The following is an 18,583-nucleotide window of genomic DNA, read 5'->3' on the forward strand; positions in this document are numbered from 1 at the left end:
ACAACGGAAAAACAAAAAGCACAAAAAGAAGACAAGAAAGAAAAAGTATACAAATCAATTACTTATATACCGGGCTTTTCGGAAAGGTTGAAGACCTCCAATATATACAATAAGGATGACTACCAGTTAGCCCTAAAAACGAGCAACAACGTTAACAGTCTTTTCAGTAAAACAAAATCTAAAGTTAAAAAGGAAGATAAGTGCAACATTGTTTACAAAATAAAATGCAATGGAGACGGAACCAACATATGCCAGAAGGTATATGTTGGTACAACGAAAACAAAATTAAAAACTAGACTTTCCGGACATAAGTCGGATCAAAAAATGGACACCCTTGGAACAAAAGACGGCCTTAGCAGCACACTGCACTTTAACAGGACATACTCCGAATTTCAAAAACGTAGACATACTAACGCAGGAGAATAATTACAAAAGACGATTCACCTTAGAAATGCTGCACATAATAAATACACCCAGCGATATCAGAATGAATTATAAAACCGATACCGACCACTGTGCACAAATATATAGACATTTAGTACACAAGCACTCTCGACGAAAAGAAAAAACTTAGTTGCAATTAGTCTAGCTCAAAACGGCATCTGAAGCTGTTGCTTTTCTCATTAAATGTAAATTTTGTGTTATAATTGTTTTTGTTTTTCAAATGTTAATTTGCGTTTTTATTGTAGTTTGTGGTCGAAAAGAGTGCATGAACACAGCTATTGTAAATAATAACACATATCGATAACACTTTGATAACGATAAATGTACATATATTTGTAATCGATTAGTTTGTAAGCATTAGTGTAGAGACATGATTGTGAAATAAATGAGACGGCACACTCAGTTCGTGTGTAGCAGTCAAAGAGATAAGTCGACTATAACTTCAGGTGTGACAAGAACCGCGCAACAACACAAATTGTGAAATTGTGAAATTCAAGCCAACCGAAGAACAGAGCGTACTACGCATTAGCTGAAAAGAAAATTATACATGGTTTTCTAACTAAAAGCATAAAATAAATTTGTGCAAACAAAACTGAAGAACTGAGGAACTGAGGACAAAATCTCAAAGAACATAAAATTAACTTAAAGTGAATTTGTTCAACGAGGAAAAGGGATCTATTAATTAAAATGGATCAACTTAAAGCACACCTCAAGCAAATGGGGGTGGATTTTCCAGAGACGGCAACAGCCCAGCAGTTGCGTAGGTTGCTAGCGGAGGTAATTGGAGCAAGCAGTTTGCAGCAAGCTCGTGCAGACTTACCGGCTGAACAACAACAAGAAGCAGTTGTGCCAACGAACGAGCAAGCTCAAGCAGAAGTGCCACAACAACAAATGGCATACGTGACTAGCCAGCCAGAAGCATTACAACAACAAGAGGTTGTTGTACCAACGAGCGAGCAAGCTCAAGCAGAAATGCCACAACAACAAATGGCATACGTGACTAGCCAGCCAGAAGCATTACAACAACAAGAGGTGGTTGTACCAACGAACGAGCAAGCTCAAGCAGAAAGGCCACAGCAACGAACGGCGTGTGTGACTAATAAACCAGAACCGTTACAACAACAGCAAAAAAAGGCGCAGCCACAGCAACAGATTGACATCATACAAATAGATGACGAGACCAGTGCAGAGAAACAACTGCAGAAACAATTAAACAGTCTAATATTGGAAAAGCAGGAAAGTAAAAAGAAAAGTATGGTGTCGTTTGGTGATATAGAGGGTGCCTTACCCAAATTTACGGGTGACGACGGTTACACGGTCACAAAATGGTTGGAGGAATTCGAGAAGGTGACGAATGTGGTGGGCTGTGCTCAGGCAGAAAAATACATTTTCGCACGGCGAATGGTAAGTGGCAGTGCCAAATTATTCCTACGAAGCACAAAGGCTGAGGACTGGCCATCGCTAAAGAAGGAACTTTCTGCTGAGTTCCAAAGAACAGTGGGTGTGAAAGATATATTACGTAAGTTGGACAGCCGTAAATGGAAAAGAGGTCAAGAAAGCTTGCATAGATATGCGTTGGAAATGCAGGAAATTGGAGAAGGTGCTCCAATCACCCCAGCAGAATTGGTGGAGTTTATTGTAGAGGGCATGCAAGATAAATCGATGGCTGCCCTAGTGTTTATGAATACAACAACGGTAGCAGACTTCAAAATGATGATACCCAAATACGAAAAAATGGTTGCGGAAAGGGCACAACGCCAGGTGAAAAGTGTTACAGTGGAACCAGCAAGACAAGAATTGCGCTGTTATAATTGCCAGGGTATAGGACATTATGCGAATGTGTGCAAAAGGCCCCAAAGGCCAATGGGGGCATGTTTCAAATGCGGTCGGACAGGCCATCTTAAGACGAATTGTCCACTCCAGACAGTAGCAGCAGCGGCCGAAGATGACGAATTGGACTGGAACGCACAGGTAAGAGTAGCTTTGGGTTCACATCCGACCAGGTCTAAATCTCATTTTTTTTCTTCATTAATTGATACGGGCAGCCCATGTAGTTTTATCAACAAGTCGGTAATTAAATCTTTGTGCCCCAGCTATAAGATGAAAGTTAAGAAGGTTTCCCAATACAGGGGCTTAAGTGGAAAGAGACTGAGTGTATGCGGACAAATAGAAACAACAGTAGAGTTCCGTGGTAGAATAAGGAAAATTAACTTTAAAATTTTAGAAGATAAGACTCCATGTACCTTAGTACTCGGAAGAGACTTTATTAAATTATTTTCGATTTCTTTATGTTTAAAAGGGAATCCGGACCCCAATGAATTACACAAAACCGGAATGAACTGTATAAATGTGCTTTTAAATCTAGGCCAAACAAATGAATTGAAAAAATGGCCGGTACAAATAAAAAATAAAACAAAACAAAAAGCGTGTAATGTTCTTAATGAGGTCGACGAGAAGGTGGGTAAGGAAAAGACTGGGAGTGAGAAAAAATTTAATCCCGAGAGGGAAGTGGGTTTGCAGGAGAAGATACAAGGGAAAGGTATGATGTGTGAAGTACAGAAGGAAGAGAGAAAGGTGAGCAAAAACATAAACAATTTACAAGTAGCGCGTATGGAAAACGGTAAAGAAGGAAAGGTAAATAAGAGTGTGAATGATTTAAAAGAAATATGTGTGAATATTGAGCAGAAAGGGATAAAGGAAAATTCGAATGATTTACAAATGGTATGTGCGGATGTTGAGAATGAGGAAGAAGGGTGGGATATTAACCCACAACTGAGTAGGTATGAAAGAGAAAATATGAGGAAGATAATTAAAGAGAATTATTTTGAAAAAATGGAAAGAGAACCAAAAACCTCAGGCTTTAGGGCTTCTATCTTAGTGAATTCGGGGAATACAACACATTGTTCGCCAAGACGGCTGTCCTTTGCAGAAAAGCAAGAGGTGGGGAAAATTATAGCAGACCTTTTGGGAAAAGGAATTATACGCCCAAGCAACTCCCCTTATGCATCCCCAATAGTGTTGACAAAAAAGAAAAGTGGGGAAACTAGGATGTGCGTCGATTATAGGGCCTTAAACAAAAACATAGTGCGGGATAATTACCCCCTACCCCTAATTGAGGATTGCTTGGAGTATTTAGGCGGAAAGTCGTGGTTTACTATTATGGATTTAAAGTCAGGTTTCTACCATGTTAGGTTGGATGAAGATTCCATTAAGTATACGTCTTTCGTAGTGCCAAATGGTCAATACGAATTTTTGAGATTGCCATTTGGGTTGAAGAATGGACCAGCTGTGTTCCAAAGGTTTATTGCGGGAATTTTCCACGACTTTTTGGAAAAGAATGAGATGGTCATCTACATGGATGACATTGTGATAGCTTCGCGAACTTTAAGAGAACATGTAGAACTATTGGGAAGAGTAATGGACCGATTGGCCTCTTATGGACTAAAGTTGAAAATCCAAAAGTGTAAATTCGCGTATACCCAGATTGAATATTTGGGATATAAGGTTTCTCGTAAGGGCATTGAGCCATCAGATGGTCATGTGGAGGCAATAAAAAATTACCCAATGCCGAAGAACATCAGGGAAGTGCAGGCATTTTTAGGATTGTGCTCTTATTTCCGAAAATTTGTAAAGGGATTTTCTTTGATAGCGAAGCCGTTGTATGAGTTGACGAAGGATGGGGTCAAATTCCAAATTTCAGATGAATGCAGGGAGGCATTCGAAACATTGAAACAACATTTAACATCGAGTCCAGTGCTGGCGATATATAGCCCAAGTAGAGAAACAGAACTGCACTGTGACGCAAGTGCGTCGGGATTTGGGTCGGTTTTAATGCAGAAGCAAGACGATGGCGTGTTACATCCGGTGGCTTACTTCTCTAAGAGAACCACGGATGCTGAATCGAGGTACCACAGTTTTGAGTTGGAGACATTAGCCATTATTTATTCTCTCAGAAGGTTTAGGGCATATTTGGAGGGAATAAAGTTCAAAATATTAACGGATTGCAATTCACTTACTCTGACCTTAGCTAAAAGAAATATTAACAGCCGAATAGCGAGGTGGGCATTGGAGTTAGAAAACTATAGTTATGTTATCGGACACAGACCAGGGACAAAGATGGGTCATGTAGATGCACTATCCAGAGTACACCAAGATAATGACAAAGTAGTGGCGACTATAGAGATAGAAGACATAGATTTTCAACTATGTGCAGCCCAGGCGAGGGACAAAGAAATAGCAGAATTGAAAGCGAAATTGGAACAAGGTGAAGTAAACGGATATGACATGGTGAATGGTGTAGTATACAGGAAGATGAATGAAGGTTTGAGATTTTTCGTTCCCAAAGATATGGAAGTAGAGGTAATTAGAAACATACATGAAAGCGTAGGCCATATGGGGGTTGATAAATGTTATCTAAAAATGAGAGAACACTACTGGTTTCCGAACATGAAGGAAAAGATAGATCAATTTAAGAAGACCTGTATAAAATGTCTTATGTATTCCGCACCCCATCGACCAAATGCGAGAGCACTACACAACATTCCAAAAGAACCTAAGCCATTCCACACGATTCATTTGGACCATCTGGGACCCTTGCCATCGTTACAGAATAAAAGAAAGCACATTTTGGTAGTTATTGACGCATTTACGAAATTTGTTAGGCTGTACCCTGTTTTGACAACAAGTACGAAAGAAGTTAATGCGGCTTTGATGAAATATTTCGATTATTATAGTAGGCCGGTACGGTGCATTACAGATAGGGGAAGTTGTTTCACCTCAAAGGAGTTTGAAGATTTTCTCAAGGAGAAAAACATTGACCACGTAAAGGTTGCTGTCCACTCGCCCCAGGCTAATGGTCAGGTCGAGCGGGTGAACAGGACCTTGGTGGGAATGTTGGCTAAACTTAGTGAGCCTGTAGCACATGCCGATTGGGTGAAACAACTTAGCAAAATTGAGTTTGCGTTCAATAATACAGTGAATAGGTCTATAGGGGACACCCCAAGCAGAGTTTTATTTGGAGTGAATCAAAGAGGGGAGATAGTGGATAAACTGTCTGAGTACCTAGAGGAGAACCTTTCGGGCCCGGGGGGGGGGGTATCAAGGAGATTAGAGACAAAGCTGAGGTAGCTATTGCGAGGGCGCAAAAATACAGTGAAAAGAGATCGGAAGAGAAGGGCATTAAAGTTAATTCTTTTAAAGCGGGTGACTTCGTGGTGATAAAGAATGTGGACACCACAGTGGGGGTAAATAAAAAATTGATCCCGAAGTTCAAGGGACCCTATGTGGTGCATAAGGTGTTGCCACATGATCGGTATGTGGTCAGAGATATAGAGAATTGCCAGATCACTCAAATACCCTATGACGGTGTGATCGAGGCCTGCAATATGCGATTATGGAAAACGGATGACCCCGGTAACGGGACCCAGGGCTGCTCTGCCTAGTAGTGTATATAGTAGTAGTTAATTGTACATAGTAGTAGATTAAGTAGCATAAGTATGTAGTCCCTAGTTTAAGTATACTTTACCTTTATTGATTTAAACTTAACCCCGTGTGACCGGGGCGGTCACAATTATCAGGTTGGCCGAGCTGTGGTCGAAAAGAGTGCATGAACACAGCTATTGTAAATAATAACACATATCGATAACACTTTGATAACGATAAATGTACATATATTTGTAATCGATTAGTTTGTAAGCATTAGTGTAGAGACATGATTGTGAAATAAATGAGACGGCACACTCAGTTCGTGTGTAGCAGTCAAAGAGATAAGTCGACTATAAGTTTATCCCTGAAGATGGTTGACGATGTCAACCGAAATATTGGAATAAAAATTTGAAAACAAAAATAAACAACGTTTTTTACTGACCTTAAGCCGAAAAAACATCAAACAAAAATTAACCACCAACAGGTCAACAATAAACACCAAGAAAACACAATTTTGCTTTTTTAAGTATTTAGTGGTGAAATTGCGTTAAAAAACCAATCGTTATTTTGTATGTTAAGTTCTTTTTGGTGTTTTTCTTTTAGTTTCTGGTATTTCTTGATGTGTCTTGTTTTGTTATTGTTCTCATAACTCTCGTGAAGTAATTTTTCGCTCTCCATATAATTAGTGTAATCTCTTTCGTCCATTAGGTTTTGAAGTTTCTCACGGGAGGCACACCGCAACAAGAAAAATCAAGAAAATGCATATATACAAGGAAATACGAAGAAAATATAACACAAACACTGTAAACAAAACTAAATCATATTCAAAATGCAACAAAAAAACCGCGTCATTAAAAGCATCCACAACATTTTTAATAAAGTGCAGGAACATGGGAATAATACCAAATTTTATACATAATACAACAAAAACAACATACGAAATATTCAAAGTAAATGACAAAATACCGCCAAATTTATTAACTACTCTAGAAAAACACAACTACAACTTTCATATTAAAATTCTCAAATTACTTATACAACAAAAACATAAAGAAATCAACAAAAACAAAACTATGCTGGCAAAAACTAGTGAGAAACTTCAAAACCTAATGGACGAAAGAGATTACACTAATTATATGGAGAGCGAAAAATTACTTCACGAGAGTTACATCAAGAAATACCAGAAACTAAAAGAAAAACACCAAAAAGAACTTAACATACAAAATAACGATTGGTTTTTTAACGCCACAAACACAACAATACCAAATGATGTGCAATGGTTACTGGCGATGGGGCCCAAGTATGCATTGCCAACAACAAGAACAGCATTCCCCTTATTGAATGTCATCGCTGAGAGCGAAGAATGCATACAAACACTTGACAATAAAGAGGATCAGGAAAATGCGAGAGTGAAAATAGTCTTTCTTATTGACGACCACTTACAACAGACGAAATTAAGCAAAAGAGATAAGTTTATAATTGACACAGTGGGTAGAACAAAACAATTTTTAAAGGAAAATAAAGACGTCTTGATATTAAATGCAGACAAAGGGGGAAAGACTGTGGCGATGAACAAGGATGACTATGAAAATAAGATGAAAACAATATTATGGGACATATGCACATATAGAAGATTAAAACAAGATCCGACATCGAACTTGCAAACTAAAAATAACAAATTAATAGAAAAGCTGTTTAATATGAATATAATTGACGTTTTTGAGAAAAATATAATGACGACGAATACAGCCGTTGCGCCCCGAATTTATGGTCTCCCGAAAATCCATAAAGAGGGAATACCACTTAGACCCATATGCTCGTCAATCAGTTCGCCAACATATGGACTTTCAAAATATATAGTAGGAATTTTAAAAAACCTGACGAAAAATTCTAAATATAACATAAAAGACGCATTGGATTTAAAAGCAAGAGTTAAAGAAATCAGTATCAATGATGACGAAATACTAATCTCATTTGACGTTGTGTCTTTATTTCCGAGTGTTCCGATAAATTTGGCAATAAGGACTATATCAGAAAAATGGAATTTTATTAGCGAACACACAAAAATACCGAAAGATTTGTTTTTAGAAATATTGACTCTTTGTATAAAAGATTCAAGATATTTTTTATATAATGACAAAATGTACGAGCAGAAAAAAGGACTACCAATGGGATCGCCTGCGTCACCTATCATTGCGGACATCGTAATGGAGGAATTATTGGACGCTGTAATAGATAAACTGACGGATAAGCCGAAATTAATAACGAAGTACGTAGACGATATTTTCTGCATAGTGAAAAAAACTGAAATTGACAACACACTAAACAAACTGAATTCTTTTGACAAAAACATTCAATTTACCCACGAATTGGAAGAAAACCAAAAACTACCATACTTGGATGCAGTTATAATTCGACAAGGAAACAAACTATCACTTGATTGGTATCAAAAACCTACAGCAACAGGACGTCTAATAAATTTCTATTCTAAGCATCCACGACGAGTCAAGATAAACACCGCTACAAACTTTATTAATCGGGTATTAAGTATAAGCGACGAGAGTTTCCATGCAGTAAATGAGCACAAAATATATAACATTTTATACAAAAACGATTTTCCCCACAAAACCATAGAAGAATTAATAAAATATACAACGGAAAAACAAAAAGCACAAAAAGAAGACAAGAAAGAAAAAGTATACAAATCAATTACTTATATACCGGGCTTTTCGGAAAGGTTGAAGACCTCCAATATATACAATAAGGATGACTACCAGTTAGCCCTAAAAACGAGCAACAACGTTAACAGTCTTTTCAGTAAAACAAAATCTAAAGTTAAAAAGGAAGATAAGTGCAACATTGTTTACAAAATAAAATGCAATGGAGACGGAACCAACATATGCCAGAAGGTATATGTTGGTACAACGAAAACAAAATTAAAAACTAGACTTTCCGGACATAAGTCGGATCAAAAAATGGACACCCTTGGAACAAAAGACGGCCTTAGCAGCACACTGCACTTTAACAGGACATACTCCGAATTTCAAAAACGTAGACATACTAACGCAGGAGAATAATTACAAAAGACGATTCACCTTAGAAATGCTGCACATAATAAATACACCCAGCGATATCAGAATGAATTATAAAACCGATACCGACCACTGTGCACAAATATATAGACATTTAGTACACAAGCACTCTCGACGAAAAGAAAACACTTAGTTGCAATTAGTCTAGCTCAAAACGGCATCTGAAGCTGTTGCTTTTCTCATTAAATGTAAATTTTGTGTTATAATTGTTTTTGTTTTTCAAATGTTAATTTGCGTTTTTATTGTAGTTTATCCCTGAAGATGGTTGACGATGTCAACCGAAATATTGGAATAAAAATTTGAAAACAAAAATAAACAACGTTTTTTACTGACCTTAAGCCGAAAAAACATCAAACAAAAATTAACCACCAACAGGTCAACAATAAACACCAAGAAAACACAATTTTGCTTTTTTAAGTATTTAGTGGTGAAATTGCCGCAGAACACCTAATTGTATGAACTTTTTTCAATGAAATCGCTCTAGTGTTGACCGAGACTTTATTACAATATTCGTAAAAAACAAACAGTGTTCTATTTTACAGTTCCTTTTACTTTCATGTCAAAATTTCACTGAAATTACTCTTATAGGCCATTTAGATATGACATAATTAGCCGGATTTAGCGCATTATCAGGTTTTATTTGCCAAATCCGGCCAAAATCTACCAGATTTCCCATACAAAAATAATAGCCATTTTAGATATTACTTCATTATTTGCTAAATCCAGCCAAACTCTACCAGATTTCCCATACAAAAATAAATCCTCGTATTGAGTGGATTCGTTTCAAATCTGGCATAAAATCATCCAAGGCTAATATTTACGATGTCCAAACGATAAAATAATTCATTTATTTATTTTAGATGGGCAAACTGCAATAAAAAATGGGTGACGTAGGGGATAGAAGATACCAAGCAACGGTCCTGACCGGTTTTAACATGGCAAAGCCCAGGATTTATCTTGGTCCCTCTTTCATCCCAAGTGGACACTGACCTCCCCGTGGTGCCACCTGGGAAACTGCTTTTAACACTCGTTAAAGGTATTGAGCTAACATGTGCCGCGCGTTCACCCATAAGAACGTTAAAAACTTGTTTGGGCGTCGGGTTAGTAACCCTCCTCTAGAAAAAACAGACTACTATGAAAATACGAAAGAAAAGAAAAACAAACCCCTCTAAAGTTGACGAACCCCGCAAACGTTTTAAGGACCATGATCTGCGAATCTGCACCTGGAATGTTCGCACTCTTTATAGAGAAGGTGCAGTCTTCGCATTGGCAGACCTACTTGAAAAGTACAAAGCCGATGTTAATGCCATACAGGAAATACGATGGATTGGGAAAGGCGTAACAACAACACCTAAAGGTGACGCACTGTATTATAGCTGCCATGACGTAAAGCATGAGTTTGGTTGCGGATTCGTAGTTAGTCGGATACTAGAACATGTGGTATCCAGCTTCACCCCAGTGAATGAAAGACTTGCTGCAATTCGAATAAAAGCTAAATTCTTCAACATCAGCTTTATTTGCGCTCATGCTCCCACTGAAGAAAAGGACGAACAGACCAAAGATATATTTTACGAGCGCTTAGAAGAAACATGTGACCGTTGCCCTGCCCATGACATTAAAATCATTCTAGGCGATTTTAATGCCAAAATTGGAAAGGAGAATATCTTTGGCCCAACAGTTGGGAAATTCAGTCTCCACAGTGAAACATCTGACAATGGTATGAGGCTGATGGACTTTGCAGCTGCAAAAAACTTGGTAGTTAGCAGTACCAGATTTAATCATCTCGATATTCATAAGGGCACCTGGCTGTCTTCAGATCAGAAAACAAGAAATCAAATTGATCACGTTGTGATAGATGGAAGACATTCATCGAGCGTGTTGGATGTACGATCGTTCCGAGGCGCAAACATTGATTCGGACCACTACCTTGTTGCAGCAAAGGTACGACCCGCTTAAACGTAGCAAACAAAGTACGAACAGACACAACACGAAAGATAGACATCGGTAAGCTGCAATCACAACAGATAGCCACAGCATACTCCACTCAACTAGCCCAATTGCTTAATCAAAGCACTCCTCATCCCGATAACATATCAGCGTGTAGCGCACGAGAGAGATACAGGGAGAAAAGGAGAGAGGAGAAACGTCTTTTCCGCAGGAAAAAGAGAGAGATGGAAAAGCGGGAGTGTGAAAAAATCGATATGTACAGGAGCCAGAATGAAGTCCGAAAATTCTACCAAAGAGTCAAGCATCAAACTGATGGCTTTGGTACAGGCACATCCTCCTGTAGAGACCAGCAAGGTAATTTGGTAACTGATACAGATAGTGTACTCAGGGTATGGAAAGAACATTTTCAAATCTGTTGGTATCCAATAGCAGCGAAGACGACGAAGATACCGCAGTCCCAATCCCAGAAGATGGTATTGAATGTATACGCCCAGCCAAGATGAGGTAAGGACAGCAATAAATCGGCTGAAGGATAATAAGGCAGCAGGGGCCGATGGCTTACCAGCCGAGCTGTTCAAAACCGGAGGCGACACGCTGATAAGGTGTATTCATCAGCTAGTTAGCACCATCTGGCAGGAAGAACGAGTACCCGACGATTGGAACCTGAGTATCCTGTGCCCCGTCCACAAGAAGGGAGATAAGACTGTATGCTGTAACTATAGGGGCATAAGTCTACTCCCTATTGCCTACAAGATCGTGTCAGGGATATTGTGCGAACGACTAAAGCCTATGGTCAACGAGATAATTGGATACCAATGCGGCTTTAGACCTGGCAAGTCGGAAAAGGTTATACGAGAGGCAAACGTCAAAAGAAGTGGCACAATCTACACCAATAGCGCATGTTACTTGCTTATGCTGATGATATAGACATCATGGGCCGATCAGTAAAAGAAGTAACTGATACCTTTATAAAGGTCGAAGGAGAATCTGCTAAAGTGGGTCTGGCGGTAAACGGTGAGAAGACCAAGTTGATGGCGTTGACGCGCAATGCGTCCATTGAGCTCGGACCGACTGTGGAAGTTGGTTCCTATAATATTGAGGTAGTAAAAGACTTCGTCTACCTCGGCACCTCCGTAATCACAACAAACGACATCAGTTGTGAAATAAAAAGAAGAATTGTATTGGCCAACAGATGCTACTTTGGTCTAAGTAAGCAGTTTAAAAACAAAGCCACATCTCGTCAAACAACAATAACGCTCTAAAAACACTGATACTACCCGTGCTGATGTATGGCTCCGAAGCCTGGGTACTTGCGCAAGCACACATGGCAGTGCTTGGTGTGTTTGAGAGAAAAATTCTTCGAAAGATCTACGGACCAATCTGCATTGAAGGTGAATATCGACGTCGCATGAACCACGAGCTGTATCTACTATACAACGACATCAATATTGTTAAACGTATCGAGATGCAGCGATTGCGTTGGCCATATCATAAGAATGAGCGATGATGAACCCGCTAAAAAGGCGTATATATACGGACCGTTCGGCGGTGCACGCAGAATTGGCAGACCAAGGAATAGATGGCGCAAACAAGTGGATGATGAGATGAAAAGGCGCGGTATTCCAGAGTGCGAAGCAACAAATAGAGAGGAATGGAGATATTTTCTTACTTCGGCCTATAGAACAAATGTTCTGTAATGGGCCAGCTAAGTAAGTAAGTAAACTGCAATAAAATACAGTCGAACATCGATTATCCGGGATAGAAAATAAATGTTGTTCTTTCAAATACCTCTATTATCCGTTATAAACTCCATTATCCGGGAGAAAACCTACCTTCCAATTAGTTTGATTAATCAAAGAAAATGGAAACAAAACAAAAATGGAGTAACTAAAAGGACGAAATGCATAATATGAGACAATTGGAACCAAAATAATATTTTTAAATAGTACTTACATATGTAAGTAATAATAGGGAGTAATAAATGGCTTTATTTTTTCCGAATATTTTTCTGCATATGTAAATTCTTGAATTCTTAATTTTATTTCATTTCTTTCCTTTAACAAATATAACAAAAATAGCACAGACAAATATATTTGTACAAATCTGTACAATGCTATGCTTTTCAATAAGAATATTTTCAAAAACTGCATAAAAATATTGACACCATTATCCGGTAAAATAGATTATCCGTAATGCTTCCGGTTCCGACTATAGAGGTCCAACTGTAATTCTTTATTTGCTCTTCAGTTAGCATTAGTAGCATAATGTGCCAACATTTTCAGTATTAAACAATAAATTTGTAATTTGACGTATCGTCGGTGTCATGCTTAAGTGTTCCATACGCCATTTGCCCGTTTTGAGATAATCGCATTTTAATGTTTTGCGTCACAACTGTGTGGAGCTGACTAAAGCAAATATTTATCATTTTGACTTGAAATATTAATAATAGTATATAGAAAATATTTGCAAAAATTTAGAGAAATATGTATTGGAATATAAAAGTTATAGGAATTTTTTTAAAAAAAGAATTTTTGTCGATTTGTTCCATATCCGCACTTATGACACAAATGTGAAATATTGTAAATCACATCGAACAAAGTGACAAACAAATGTTCCATTTTTGCCTTAATTAACTAAATACTTCTAAATCGATCGAATTAAAAGTTCTGGTTTTTGAAATGTGTTTTTAAAAGTATAAGTTTTTAAAATATTAATTTCATAACTGAAAGAAGTTTATGCTTTCCTGTCGAAGCGTGGATATCTCGCAAACTAGAGCAGATAGGAGAAAGCCGACTAGAAATTCAGAAAGAGCATACCGGAAAACACTAGAAACCATCTGTATCTCAGAAAGTCAAAAATGGCGTATGGAACACTTAAGCATGACACCGACGGTATGGTATTTGAGACAAATTCAATTTACAAAAAATTCTTTTGACGTTTCAAATTCGATCAGATGGGCTGATGCATCTACCTTGGTAATTGTGCTATGAACAAAAATCAGCTGATTGCCATTTAAATCCTCCAAAGGTATATCTAAATGCCATGAGATTTGTACTGGATTTATTAAATCCAGTTGAGGATTTATGGGTAGTCTAAATGAGCTATTAAGTCCACACTAAGTACATCTATAAAATGGGAAAGTTTTTAGTACAAGTTTTACCGTGTGGCATTTGCCTTAGTCCCTGTCAACGCTAGAGCGATTTGGTTAAAATTTTATGAAATTTGGCGTTCTTAGATCGATCTCCCCTCTACAGGAATTGCATGATATCAATCTACTATGAAGCTCGATCCAGGGACGCATAATTTCATGAAATTGTTTCAAAGAAACCTCTCTAGTGTGGACCAGGGCTATATGAAATTCCAGCACTCAACTGTAATGTATAGTCAGTCAGTAGCAATACAAAACTTTCGCCTTTTTACTTGCAATTGGTGTTTCGTTTCAAAAATAACAGGGAAATAAACGAAACATTCGCCGGATACTACGTACATACTAACATACCTGCATTGTTATAGAGAAATACCATAGAAAACTTAATAAATTCAACAATAATAAACACCATCGCCTTAACAGTAATGAGTGAATAAATAAAAACATATTAATGAAGCTAATAAATACATACATATGTACATATATACATAGTATATATAGCGAGCGCCAAAATAAAGTTTACACCTCTCAACATTTTTTTGATTACATTATTACATCGACATAGAGATATTACACGTATCTATATATGTATATAAAATTGAAATTTGTTTGTACGTTTGTTGGTTTGTTTGTTTGTGCCTTATAGACTCGAAAACCGCTGAACAGATCTTACTGAAATTTTTAGGGTACATTGCTACATGGCCTGGAATGAAAATAGGCTATATCATTTTTTGAAATTTCGCGTTGATCTGGAGATATAGCATCAAAACCGGAGGTATCTCCAAAAAATTTAGATTTTGTATGCAAATATCTTTAGAACTGTTACAGATACAATCTCTAAATTTTGTATGCGTGACGGAATTTGATGTAGAAATAAATTTACCAAATTATATTCAAATCGGTTCAGATTTGGATATAGCTCCCATACATATATATTTTCGGCCGACTTTCTTATTTTATGCACCAAACACGCTATATATGTCAAATTTCGCTGAAATTTTGAATTTCTCAGGGAATTTGTTCTAGAAATAAATGTGCCAAATTATATTGAGATTGGTTCAGATTTGGATATAGCTCCCATACATATATATTTTCGGCCGATTTCCTTATTTTATGCACCAAACACTCTATATATGTCCAATTTCGCTGAAATTTGGAGGGTCTGACGGAATTTGTTCTAGAAATAGATGTGCTAAATTATATCGAAATCGGTTCAGATTTGGATATAGCTCCCATATATATTTTCGGTCGATTTTCCGCATTTGATGCACCAAACACTGTATATATGTTCACTTTCGCTGAAATTTGGAATGTGTAACGGAATTTGGTCTAGACATAAATGTGCCGAATTATATCGAAATCGGTTCAGATTAGGATATAGCTCCCATATATAATTTCGGCCGATTTTCCGCATTTGATGCACCAAACACACTATATATGTCCAATTTCGCTGAAATTTGGAGGGTCTGACGGAATTTGTTCTGGAAATAAATGTGCTAAATTATATAGAGATCGGTTCAGATTTGAATATAGCTCCCATATATATTTTCGGCCGACTTCCTGTATTTTATGCACCAAGCACGCTATATATGTCAAATTTCTCTGAAATTTGGAATGTGTTACAGAACTTGGTCTAGAAATAAATGTGCCAAATTATATCGAAATCGGTTCAGATTTGGATATAGCTCCTGTATATATTTTCGGTCGCTTTCCTGTATTTTATGCACCAAACTTGCTATTTATGTCCAATTTTGGTGAAATGTGGAATGCGTAACGGGATTTGGTCTATGCATAAATGTGCCGAATTATATCGAAAACGGTTCAGATTTGGATATAGCTCCACTATATATTTTCGGCCGTTTTCCTGTAATTTATGCACCAAACTCGCTATTTATGTCCAATTCACTTTTCACTTTCGCTGAAATTTGGAATGTGTAACGGAATTTGGTCTAGACATAAATGTGCCAAATTATATCGAAATCGGTTTAGATTAGGATATAGCTCCCATATATATTTTCGGCCGATTTTCCGCATTTGATGCACCAAACACACTATATATGTCCAATTTCGCTGAAATTTGGAGGGTCTGACGGTATTTGTTCTGGAAATAAATGTGCTAAATTATATAGAGATCGGTTCAGATTTGAATATAGCTCCCATATATATTTTCGGCCGACTTCCTGTATTTTATGCACCAAGCACGCTATATATGTCCAATTTCTCTGAAATTTGGAATGTGTTACAGAACTTGGTCTAGAAATAAATGTGCCAAATCATATCGAAATCGGTTCAGATTTAGATATTGCCCCTATCTATATTTTAGGCCGATTTTCAGTATTTGATGCTCTAAACACGATATATGTGTCCAATGTCGCTGAAATTTGGTATGTCTTACGGAATTTGTTCCAAAAATAAATGTGCCAAATTATATCGAGACCGGTTCAGACTTGGACACACTACATACATACCCAGCAAAAAAGTTTGGAAGTAGTGCAATGCAGAGTTATGATTTCAATACATCTTTCGATGCAGTCTACACGGAGTTATGAAAAATGCTCTCCGCTCGATACATTTTAGAAGCACTCGCTTATAGATCCCTAGCCAAGCAAGCCAATTTTTTGATCCCTACAGTCGCAGTCTTTTTTTTCTGAACACAAAAAAGAGTGTCTAAAATTATAAGAATTTGTTTAAAACAAATTAAATACAAACTAAAGATACGAACATTGCTGTAATTCACGAGACGCAAATTATTTTTGAATTGGAGTTAGTCTTTGTGGAAAACTGATCTGGAGTCGGAGGAAAAATGAAAAACCATTTGGATGATGAAGCAATATCAGTTGCGGTGTCACAAAAAGCAGAGCAGAGGAAGTAAACTCAGTTATGATCAATATTAATGGAGAGTTTTTATAATTTGTATTAGAGTAATAAAGTTAATATTCTTGTTTACACGAATAAGCAATGTATTTTATTTATTTTGGGATATATGCAATGGCTTGCATTTTATAGCATCTTTAGACTACATTTTAATTCAATCCAAAACACTACATCAAAGGCTGTGCTTTGGATCGAAAATGGAGTGCATCCTAGTTGTGTGCCGTGGAAGCAAAATGGAGTGCATCCTAGCCGCGCGCTCTCTTGTAAAATTCATAGGTGAATTCATAAGAAAAGATGTACTCCAGCGGCAATTGTTCTAGTGATTTAACTGCATCCGCGGATGCAAACTTTTTGGTGGGTATGTCCAATTTCACTGAAATTTGGAAAGCGTGACGCAATTCATTCTAGAAATAAATGGGACAAATTATATCGAAATCGGTTTAGATTTGAATATAGCTCCCATATATATTTTCGGCTGATTTTCTGTATTTTATGCACAAAATGTAAATGTGAGACGGGATTTAATCTAAAAATAAATTTGACGAATTATATCGATAGCGGTTCATATAGGAATATAGCTACCCATATATATTTTCGGTCGATTTCATGTTTTTGTTACGTATGTTCAATTTCAATGAAATTTTGAAGACTTAGCAGTCAGTAAAAGTCATCATTATTTACAGAAGTACTTATAGTCGGGAAGGAATTGACCAAGGCTACAGCTATTAAGTATCATGTCTTTGAGAGACTTCTTAAGATTTATATTTTATTATGATATATATTAGGAATACTTATAAGCTGAAAGGCTTTCGGAGGAGTGTTACCTCCTGAAACATACAAAAATACCATAGTAGCTCCATAACAACCCTGAATAGGTATATAACGCCTTCATATCTCCTATATTTATTCGTTAAAATATTAAAAACGTTAAAATAATTATGGCATTCCATTATATTTTATCGTAGTCGGGGCAGCAAAGCGCACCGGGTTCAGCTAGTAGCATATAAATGTAACGTTTTTAAGTATTTAGTGGTGAATTAAAATCCAGAAAATATTAGGCCCTTCCAACATTTCATTAGGGAATAAATGAAGATTACCAAAATAACCCAAAATTTGACGGGTCAAAATAAAGTTTACACTTCTGCCAAACGCAAGAATTTTTAATTTCTTTAACAAAATGAAGGGATATTGTGTCTTTTGAATTACTTTTTATTATATTCGAGCTTCCAAACAATAAATCAACGAGTGTTTTGGTGTAATCCGGTGATTTTTCCCCCCATTGGACCCGTGGTACCACTTTCGTGTAATATTGGAATAAAATAGACTTCTATTAAGGTTTTTTTCGAATTTTTTTCGGCAAGTACTCTATGGATTTTTAGTCTAGAAACTTCAATAAGTGATCCTAGATACATAGGAGTCAAATATAGCAACATGTTATTCATAAATATAGGCGAACGCTTCAGCACTGCCCACATATTGCGTAGACCTTTGGTATTATGTAGTTCAATATGAGTGGAAGATATTGTTCTCATATCCCGGAACCCATAAAAACCATTTATTCCCACCCCGTTACGGTCATGTACCCCTTGAACATATAGGATATTTCCTAGATTTTAATTCACTACTAAATATTTAAAAAGTTACATTCATATCT

The 18,583-nt window shown here is 37.0% G+C and overlaps 1 protein-coding gene and 1 long non-coding RNA gene across 2 annotated transcripts; both read left to right on the forward strand.

The window, feature by feature from the left end:
• The first annotated feature begins 672 nt into the window (after positions 1-672).
• LOC141396488 (uncharacterized) lies at positions 673-4,683 on the forward strand. The gene is made up of 2 exons (XM_073971986.1): positions 673-2,415; positions 2,490-4,683. Exons 1-2 carry the CDS (start codon positions 1,132-1,134, stop codon positions 2,496-2,498), a joined length of 1,293 nt encoding a protein of 430 aa, XP_073828087.1. The 5' UTR covers positions 673-1,131; the 3' UTR covers positions 2,499-4,683.
• A 4,421-nt stretch (positions 4,684-9,104) lies between these two features.
• Positions 9,105-9,363, forward strand: LOC141396492 (uncharacterized). Its single transcript, XR_012411172.1, has 2 exons — positions 9,105-9,148; positions 9,209-9,363. It is a non-coding gene; the product is annotated as an uncharacterized lncRNA (long non-coding RNA).
• Positions 9,364-18,583: the final 9,220 nt, after the last annotated feature.

The sequence above is a fragment of the Musca autumnalis genome, unplaced genomic scaffold (genome assembly GCF_047663935.1).
Source record: "Musca autumnalis isolate F117 unplaced genomic scaffold, ASM4766393v1 scaffold_3, whole genome shotgun sequence".
NCBI classification, from domain to species: Eukaryota; Metazoa; Arthropoda; class Insecta; order Diptera; family Muscidae; genus Musca; species Musca autumnalis.

Excerpts from the sequence above, each read along its gene's own strand:
- LOC141396488 (XM_073971986.1), top strand. The coding sequence starts at position 1,132 with ATGGATCAACTTAAAGCACACCTCAAGCAAATGGGGGTGGATTTTCCA.